This window comes from Hypanus sabinus, chromosome 1 (genome assembly GCF_030144855.1).
Source record: "Hypanus sabinus isolate sHypSab1 chromosome 1, sHypSab1.hap1, whole genome shotgun sequence".
NCBI lineage: Eukaryota > Metazoa > Chordata > Chondrichthyes > Myliobatiformes > Dasyatidae > Hypanus > Hypanus sabinus.
Genome location: NC_082706.1, coordinates 92,877,462 through 92,887,571, shown reverse-complemented (window position 1 = coordinate 92,887,571; position 10,110 = coordinate 92,877,462). Strand labels below are relative to the sequence as shown.

The following is a 10,110-nucleotide window of genomic DNA, read 5'->3' as shown; positions in this document are numbered from 1 at the left end:
TTATTTATAAACTTCAGATACTTCTAAGTATCATTTTTTAACATATTAGAGACAGTATGACACGGAAACCATTCTTCTACACAGCATATTTGGAATTGGAATGCATGTCCTGGAAGTGAATTGTTACCTTTCTGATGTCAATGTAAAGGCTGCAGAGAAAGACCCAGTGGCTAGAACTAGAAAATTGCTGTAGTAGAATACAGATTGGACACGATGGGTAAAAGGGCCTGCTTCTGTGTTGTAATCCATACCATGATGGTCGGAAAGTAATTGAGATAGCTTAAATGCAAACAGAAGATGCTGGAAGCGGTCAGCATGTCAGACAAAGGAAAACTGAGTTAAATGCTTCAGGTACCAGACCCTTACTCAACGCCGGTGAATGAACTTTGATCTAGAGCGTTACCTGTTACTTTTCCTGCAGATGCTGCCTGACCAGCCAAAAGTTTCCAGCATTTTTGGTTTTCATCTCAAGATTCCAGAATCCATAGATTTTTTGATTGCTCTTCATTTGTGATGGATCTTCATTCTCCAGGCCCAGGATGCTTATTGCTTTTCAGCACAGCAGAAGGAACTGTCCAAGGTTCAAAATGCTTATTATTAAATAGTTTAAATCTATAACTAGTAGTCTTTGCTCAGCCTCTTGACCTGATGAAGAAAAATAACACTGATCATATTGACCTAGCTAGGACGATAACCTAATGAGCAGAAACAACTACAGTACTTTGGTTCTTCTGTTGTGGGCATTTTGGCCACTGTCATCAGAATTGTCTATGTTAACCTAATCAAGGAGCTCCATCCACTTGACTTAATACAGTTATGAAACATCACCTGCAGATTACATCAGTACTAGATGAATGAAAAAAGCAATATAATTAGAATAAAGTATGTGTTAGGAGTAAAAGATGAGAGAAAGTAGAATCCACCCTCCATCTTCAGTCCAGGAAGGATCTCTTCCCAGAGGCATCCTTCTGTAGCAGACAATTTGGCCATCTGCAACTCACTGGTATGCTTTCCTAGTTTTTAAGAGTTGTAGTGTGTTCAGCAAATCCTTTTTAGAATTATAACTTTTGTTATAATATGTGTTTCATGTAAAATAATATTTCTGTGCTTATTGTGCTTCATTTGTTGCATCTCTTCCTTGTTTGGGGGTGGGTGGAGGGGGTAACACTACTTGAAATAGTGATTATTGACATAAAAACCCTTTTGTAAAAGAGACTGTAGTTAAGTAATTTTGTCTTTTGAACATCGATTGATATCATATAATCTCCCCTCAAGTAAATACAGTGGACTCTGATAATTAGGACACATCAGGTCCAGGATAATTTTGGCCCAATTAAACAGCTGCCTCAATTAGCCAATGTTTCATGGAAATAGGTAGAGAAGTTAAAAAAAAAAGACAAGCTACTATTTAACTGAGCAACAAATTATTTATTTACACAAAATACAGAACATATTAGAACTCCACCAAAACTACTGGTGGTTGTCCGTTGTGTCCGACAATCACAGAAAACCTGTGCAGGCATTTTTAAAGTGGAAAAGCTGTTGCACTGGGGCAGTTCCACTCTCTTGACCTTGGAGATCCAGGTCCAGTGGGACAAGTAGTCATTGCAGCTGGGTCTTCCCTGTGGATGATCATGCCCTTCACTCTCCAAGTAATGTTGCAGAACTGCCTTCCTGGCTGCTGAACCTCACTCTAAATCTCATCTGCCCAGTCCGCTAGAGCTGACTTCGCATGCTAGGGCAGGCACGTCCATATCTCACTGATTATGAGACCTGGTTTAGCCCACCTGTTGGAGCGGTATATTGGGATGTGGCCACTACTTGAACCCACAGGGTGAGAGTTGAGAGCCCAGTGGGACTAAAGGTAACATTCAAGATGATTGTCAATGCTTTAAAATTCTTCATTCTTTCTAAACTGTTGAAGTGGTGAAATTACTGCATTTTCACTCCTGGCCATTTCTGGCATCCCCAAGCCTCAATACTTGAAACGGCAGTGGGCAAAACTGTTCTAAGTTGTCTTACTGCTCATTTCCCACCAACTATCAGTGATAAAGATCAATGCTCTTTCGAACACAAACACAGGCAACTGACACCATTTACACGTTTGCTCTAAGCATGGTATAGCGTCTAACAGCCACACATTGACGCTACTTAGAACCAGTTCAGCAAGACTCCTATCCAATTAATCAACATAGTGTCCCAAATAAATGAAGGGAATCCCAGCAATTTTCTCCATTTGTTTTTGCTCTTTAAGAGTTGTCCCAAATAACCACTGCCCTGATTAACTGATGGCCCAATTAATCAGAATTCATTGTACTTCAAAGTGATGAGATTTAAGTTTGGGACTCTAGAATGGGTACATTCAGTATCATAACTCATTTATTACAGGATCAGTTGCCCATTGGTTTTAATAAGATGATAATCAGTGAGTTCTGCTGTGGTGAACCATTAGGCTCAACATGCCAAGATCAAAGTTAACCCCTGAACATCTGCACATTGTAGACAATTTATTTAAATCTGCAAAAATTATGTACACAGATAATAATAAAGCTGTTATCAAAATTTATTTTTAAAAATGCTGGAAGATAAACATACATGCACAGCACGCCATGTGTTTAAAATGTTTATATTGAAATATTCTGAAATCAGTAGCAAACCAAGATGAAAGATGGAACCTCTAATAACTGGCTGGTTGGTATTGTGATGGCTGTTTTGTTTCCTGAGACAGGTTCCTCCTCTTTGGCAGCACATGAGATGACACTTTGGGATTCAGCTCACAGACACCAAACCATTCCCCACCCTCAGAAGTTGGGTCCTTTGATGTATGGATTTTGGTTACTGTCATAGGAATTGTAGCAGCTGGATATATCGCAGATGCCCGGCATTCCTGGTGGACCACGCTTCCCTGGATGTCCTGGTGCTCCATTTCTCCCTGGTTCCCCATCCACCCCTGGAAATCCGTGACCAGGAGAACCTGGTAGTCCGGGAAGCCCTGAAATGTTGACCAATGCTGTTATGTAATGTACGGTAGACGTGAAAGGGATAATCCTTGTAAGATTTTTGGACTCATTACACAGACAAATATAGACAAAAGGCAGAAGAACAGCAACAGAGTACCAGAGCAGGAACTGGCTACTCAGTCTCTTCTGTCATTGTGATTAATTTTCTATCTCAATTGCAAATTCCATCCCTCTTCCTAAACCTCTTGATGCCTTTTGTGTCTATTCCCCTCCTTAAATACACTTGGTATCTTTGTCACCACCACCTTCTATGTGGAGTACTACAGCTTCTTCATCCACGGTGTGAAAAACTTTCTGCTCACTTTACACCTTCAAAGCCTTACTCTCTGTTTCGAGCCTGTGATCCTTCACAGTGAAGCTTGCTCGCCAATCAGAAAGGTCATCAAATGTACAAAGCCTTACCGGGACTTTGTATATTTTAGGGCGCTCCACTCTCATTCTTCCAAATTCTCATGCCTACCAGTCCTGCCAACCCAATCTCCCCTTGTATAACTGTTCATCCCAGTAACCAGCCTGGAGAACTTTTGCTGCACCCCATCTGCCACATTTACATCTTTTTGTTTAGGTAAAGTGACTTATATATGTGACCTGCATAACTATTTTTTATTTTAGCAATACAGTGCAGAGTAGGCCCTTCTGGCCTTTTGAGACATGCCACCTCAGCAACCCCTAACTAACTCGATTAACTCTAACCTAATCACGGGATAATTTACAATGACCAATTAACTTATCCGGTACATCTTTGGACTGTGGAGAAAACCCATCTATTTCTCATGCAGAGATTACTTAAATAATGGTACTGCAATTGAACTGTGAACTCTGGAAATGCCCTAAGCTGTAACAGCATCACGTTATCCACCATGCTACCATGGTGCCAATGTCTTAATTACTGTAAGACATTGTTTTTCCTATATTCAAAGCTTCTTGCAATGAAGGCTAATATATCATTTGTCTTTTTAGTTACTTACTACAACTGCATTTTCTTTCAGTGACCAGTGGAAAAAGGACACAGGTTTCCAAATAATTCACCATTTGAATACCACCCTTATTTGTTCCTTTACCTACCCAAGGTGGATAACGTTACATAAGTGGCATCTGTCAGTGTATAGAGGATAATATAACTAACATGTAATCTCTATGACTCCCTTTTCTTTCTAACAACTGTGGCCTTTATTGCTCACCCTTAATTGTTCTTAGCCAATGAGCCACTTGTTCAGTTATTTCATAGGCTTTCAAGGGTCAATAGCCAAGAAATTCTTTATCCACATTTTACTGCCCTTAAAACAGTATCAAGTGTCAGCCCTGCAATTAAACATATCCTTAATGATTGCAACATTCCCCGGACAGTCTCATTCAGTTTACCAATTCTATTTTAGTGTGCATCATTTTTGAATCACATTTGGCCTCATAGCTACTACCTTGCGGGCTGGACCCTAACAACAAGCAACACTCTTCCTGTTATGGTTGGATGCTTCTACTGTGGGAGAAAGGAAGGGAGTGCTACAAAGGGCTAAGAGGGACTCTTAACATGCTGGCAGAGATTAGTACCTATAAGGGACATGTTCTTTGTACATGGCAACAGCCAGGTCCTCCTGGCAGGAGGTTACTGGGGAGGTCTCTATAAGGAATAATAATACATGAATCCAGCCCATGATTTCCTGTACTTTTAGGAAATGCACAGCAACTCACTATTCCTACTCCCATTTGTATTTCTCTGGACTTAAATAAGAATAAATGAAGTCTTCACACCTTGAGTATGAAGAAAGGGTGTCCTCCCAGCAACAAACTTTTAAGCGTGGTAAAGATCAGAAGTGACAACTTGGAATACTCCTGGTTCTTGGGAATCTCAGGTTAATTCTCAACTTTGATTTCCACGGGTAAAGTAACCCTGACTCATATGTGAGGGCAGTATTTACTACTCACAGTGAGAAGTACCTTGGTAGAGCTTAAGCTGATTGACATGGTTCTTCATAGAAGTCTGACTTTGTGCATGAACTGCTATCATCTCTGGGTGGAAAAGCTCTTGGGTTATCAGCCTTCTATGGTCTTAGTGACTGCCTGTGATTCTCTTTCACCTACTGTCATCCTCCATGCAACAGAATTATTAATGGGGGACAAATTCCCACTAGAAGATGGCCTGGAGGTCATAAAGCCAATTGAGAATGTAAGAAAGGAGCATTTATGAGCAGTGTATGAAATGAGAAGTGGGGTTGACGAGTGTGGGGATGAGAAAAACTGAGAATGAAGCTTGAACATTGCCCCTTAATTGACATGGCTATAGAGGGAATAGAGTTAGTAACAGGAAGCATCATTATTTAGCCAATGGAATTGAAGGTCATGTAAGGGACAAATACTGGGCTCTGTATTATTGTTGATAACATTTGGGGAAATTTCATTCTAAAGTAATATTTTTAGTGTTAAAGGAACAAAATTCCCACCCAGTACAAATGGGTACAATTTTTTTTTCCCACTTCAAGTTTAACCAACTTTCAACCACACAGTTCTCTTTGTTTCATTGCTGTGAGAGAGAACATAAAAATCATTCACACTGTCATGAGTCTGGGGTTATGTACAAATCTAAGGAAGTGAGCACTTTTGTGAACAAAACAGGTTTGTAGGAAAATCTAGTAACTTCATGGTTACCATTGATAACAATAAGTTCAAGGAAAGTTGAAGCCAAATTGCTCTTCAAATCAACATTGAATGAGACAAGTAAATTTGTTTTCTATTCCAAGTTCGGTAGTAGCTTCCCTACTATTAAAGTACTACTGCTGACATGATTTTAGAATCCAACAATGGGAATAAATCAATAAAATTAAGTTATTTTATTCTCTCTTCTCCAGGAATCCCTCCCATCAAGCAGAAGCTACAAAAGCCTGAAAGCATGTGTCATTAGGCTCAAGGACAGCATCTGTCCCACTACTGAACGTACCTCATATGGTAGGATGAACTTCTGACCTTGCAATCTTATTTTATCATGGCCCGTGCACCTGATTGTCTACCTGCATTGCATTTTCTCTGTAACAGTAACACTAGGTTCTTCGTTCTGTTACTGCTTTCCTCTTGTACTACCTTGATGTACTGATGTGATGGCATGCAAAACACAGCGTCATACAATAACTCTGTACATGTGACAATAATGAACCAGCTTATGAATTTACCAAATTTTCCTTACAGGATTTCCAGATCCTCAGTGGCATTATTTAGAGAGCTCCAGTTTATAATAACAGCTAGAAGGGCATATTTCAATGATCATCCCCATCTCCTTTAACTGACACCCTGAGGCTGAACCGGAGTACAGTCGGCCCTCCTCATCCGCAGGGGATTGGTTCCAGGACCCCCTGCGGATACCAAAAAATGCAGATGCTCAAGTCCCTTATTTGACCTGTCTCACTGCAGGTGGACTTTAGGACGCGGGGGAGCTCCAAACCCTTATTTAATTTGTCTCAGTGCAGGTGGACTTTAGGACTAGGGGGAGTTCAGACACACCGCCTGCGGCTGCTGAATCCACAGTGCTTCTGTTCCATTGATGGAAAACGGTCACGATTGAAAATGAAGTGGAAATAATAAAGCGATCAGAAAGAGTTGAAACACCATCGGTCATTGGAAAAGCGTTAGGCTACAGTCGGTCAATGATCGGAACAATTTTAAAGGATAAAGTGAGAATAATGGAGCATGTGAAAGGCCCTGCACCAATGAAAGCTACAATTATTACAAAGCAATACAATGGTGTAATTATTGGAATACATACGTTTCTTAAGTGTTTTATATGCATAGAAAGGTAAAATGTATACTATATACTAAGACAGACGTTTGACTAACTGATGCTAAGTAATACTGGATGTACCTGTTCTGACTTACGTACAAATCCGACTTAAAGACTGCCTGTATTTTAAATCATCTCTAGATTACTTATAGTACCTAATACAATGTAAATGCTATGTAAATAGTTGTTATACTGTATTGTTTAGCGAATAATGACAAGAAAAACAAGTCTGTACATGCTCAAACAACGAGTGCTGGAGAGAAAACCTCTGGGTTTTCCCGATCTGCAGTTGGTTGAATCTGCGCATGCGGAACCTGCGGATAAGGAGGGCCGACTGTACATCTCCCTTTGATTACAACCGCACTGCACGAAACATGGAACACTAAAAAACCCTGTGTCAACTTATATGAATGTTGTTGAAGACTCCCTGCATCTTACCTGCTTGTCCAGGTGGACCTGGTAACCCTAGGTGCTCTTCACCCTTCATACCTTTGTCTCCTTTTATCCCCTGCTCGCCTAAAAAAATTGAGAATTGTCAAACCACGGCATAGAGAAGAAAGCACATAAATGTCAGGTACCTTGTTCAATTTTAAGTCTTGCTTTTTCAAAACAACACCTTCCATTAAATTTACTAGCCAAGAAGGTAAAATGATAATAATTGGCATTGGTGATGGAAATTGGAACATCTCATTTGCATGATGTTTTGGTTCCAAAGCAAACACTCTCCCTATTCACTTGAACATTTCAACATCTGAAAGCCAATGATAAAAACTGAGAAAGGTAATTTATTGCACCTAGCTTTTAGTGCACATTGGCACTTGAGATGTGACTGACCTTAATCCAGTGATTTTATCCAGAGTAAATGGTTGAAAAAGGCTTCTTAGCAGATGCTACAGGCTCACTGGTGGAATTAACCCAGCAATCTCATCCGTACATGTCCTTCTGGAAAGTCCATCGGTTGCGTCTATAAAGTGGATGGCTTACTGCTGATAAGAGTCAGTGCAGTGCAATCCAATCCAATCCAATCTCTATTTCCTCTATTTCTGATGCAAAGTTTTGACCCAAAATGTCAACAATACTGCCCCATCGACCACCTCCCCCCCCCCCCGAGATCTTGCGCAAGCCACTGAGTCCCTCCAGATTCTGCAGTCTGTTGTGTTTCCAATCTTTATTTCACCTGGGGTAACCCACAGTAGCAATTATTTCTGGGTGTAATCACACCCACATGTGAAATCAGAATCAGGTTTATTTTCATCAGTATTCGTTGTGAAATTTGTTAACTTTGCGGCAGCAGTACAATGCAATACATGATAATAGAAAAGCATAAATCCTGTGAAATACAGTAACTATATAAATATTAAATATTTAAATTAAATCAGTAGTGCAACTACGGAAATAAAGGAGTGAGGGAGTATTCATGGGTTCAATGTCCATTCAGAAATTGGACGGCAAAGGTGAAAAAGTTGTTCCTGAATCATTGAGAATATGCCTTCAGGCTTCTGTATCTCCTTCCTGATGGTAGCAATGAGAATAAAGCATGTCCTGGGTGATGGGGGACCTTAATGATAGATGCTGCCTTTTTGAGGCATCACTCCTTGAAGATGTCCTGGATACTACAGAGACCAGTGCCCATGATGGAGCTGAGTTTACAACTCACTGCAGCTTACTTTGATCCTGTGTAGTAGCCACCCAGCCCCCCACCCATATAACAAACAGTGATGCAGCCAGTTAGAATGCTCTCCATGGTGCATCTGTAGAAATTTGTGAGTGTTTTAGGTAACAAACCAAATCTCCTCAAAATCCTAATGAAATATAGCCTCTACTGTGCCTTTTTCGATACATCAATATGTTGAGCCTAGGATAGATTCTTAGGGATGCTGACACCCAAAAACATGAAACTGTTCACTCTCTCAACTTCTGATCCCTCTATGAGTACTGATGTGTGTTCCCTTGTCTTACCCTTTCACTCAACCAGCTGATATATCTCGCTACTGAACGCTCTCTCGCCTCTATCTGAGAGTCTGCCAACAATGGTTGTATTGTCAGCAAATTTACAGATGGCATTTGAGCTGCACCTCATCTCACAGTCATGGGTGTAGGAAGCGTAGAGCAGGGGGCTAAGCACACATCCCTGATGTGCACCAGTGTTGGTTGTCAGCGAGGTGGAGATGTTATTTCCAATCTGTATACACTGTGTTCTCCTGGTTAGGAAGTTGAGGATCCAGTTACAGGGGGAGGGACAGAGGCCCAGGTTCTGGAGAATGATTGTATTAAACAATTGATTGTAAGAATGATGTATTAAATGCTGAGCTGCAGACAATGAATATTTGTATTGTCCAGGTGATTCAAGACTACGAGAAGAGCCAATGAGATCATGTCCACCATAGACCTACAGTGGCAATAGGCAAATTGCACTGAGTCCAGGTCCTTGCTAAGACAGGAGTTAATTCTAGTCATAACCAACCTCTGAAAGCACTTCATCACTTTAGATGTCAGAGCTACTGGATGATCTTCGTTAAGGCAGCTCAACTACTCTTCTTCGACATTGGTATAATTGTTGCCCTTTTGAAGCAGGTGGGAACTTCTGACTGCACCAATGAGAGATTGAAATTTTCTTTTAACGCACACACCAGTTGTTTGGCTCAAGTTTTCAGAGCCTTCCTAGGAACTCTATCGGAGAGAGAGAACCTTGTGAGGGAGCTCTCTCTTGAAAGACAGCCGGAGAGTGACCTCCAGACAGAAATCACAGGGTCACTGGGTGCAGCAGGGATCCTCACAGCTTTGGTTTTATTCAGAGTGAGCAGAAAAGGAGTTGAACTCATCTGGGAGTGAACCAACACTGCCATTCATGATGTTGGATTTTGCTTTGTAGGAAGTAATGCCTTGCAAACCCTGCCAGAGTTGATATGCATCTGATGTCGCCTCGAACCTCATTTGCAATTGTTCCTTACCTCTTGAAATAGCTCCCCCCTCCCCTGGTTTTCTTGTATAGACTTGGGTCACCAGACTTGAACGCGACAGATCTATCCCTCAGCAGTCTATGAACCTCCAGGTTCATCCACGGCTTTTGATTTGGGAACGTACAGTAAGTTCTCATTGGCACACGCTCATCACACAGGTTTTAACGAAGTCAGTGACAGCTGTGGCATTCTCATTCAGACTCAAAGATGTATCCCTGAACACAGTCCAGTCATCGATTCAAAGCAGTCCCATAGGCGCTCCTGCACCTCACTCTTGGTCCTCACTACTGGTGCTGTAGCCTTCAGTCTTCACCTATACTTAGGGAGTGGAAGTACAGTCAGGCAATCAGACTTTCCAAAGTGA

General features: G+C 41.1%; 1 protein-coding gene across 2 annotated transcripts in view; it reads right to left on the bottom strand.

Moving 5' to 3' along the window:
- Nucleotides 1-1,407: 1,407 nt before the first annotated feature.
- Nucleotides 1,408-10,110, bottom strand: part of LOC132395550 (collagen alpha-1(XXI) chain-like) — a 210,471-nt gene continuing 201,768 nt past the window's right edge. For both annotated transcript variants that reach the window (XM_059972345.1, XM_059972338.1), the window contains exons 28-29: nt 7,225-7,302; nt 1,408-2,992 (exon numbers count right to left, since the gene is read on the bottom strand). In XM_059972345.1, the coding sequence (XP_059828328.1) occupies nt 2,802-2,992; nt 7,225-7,302 (269 nt within the window). In that variant the 3' untranslated portion in view covers nt 1,408-2,801. The remainder of the gene's footprint in view (nt 2,993-7,224; nt 7,303-10,110) is intronic.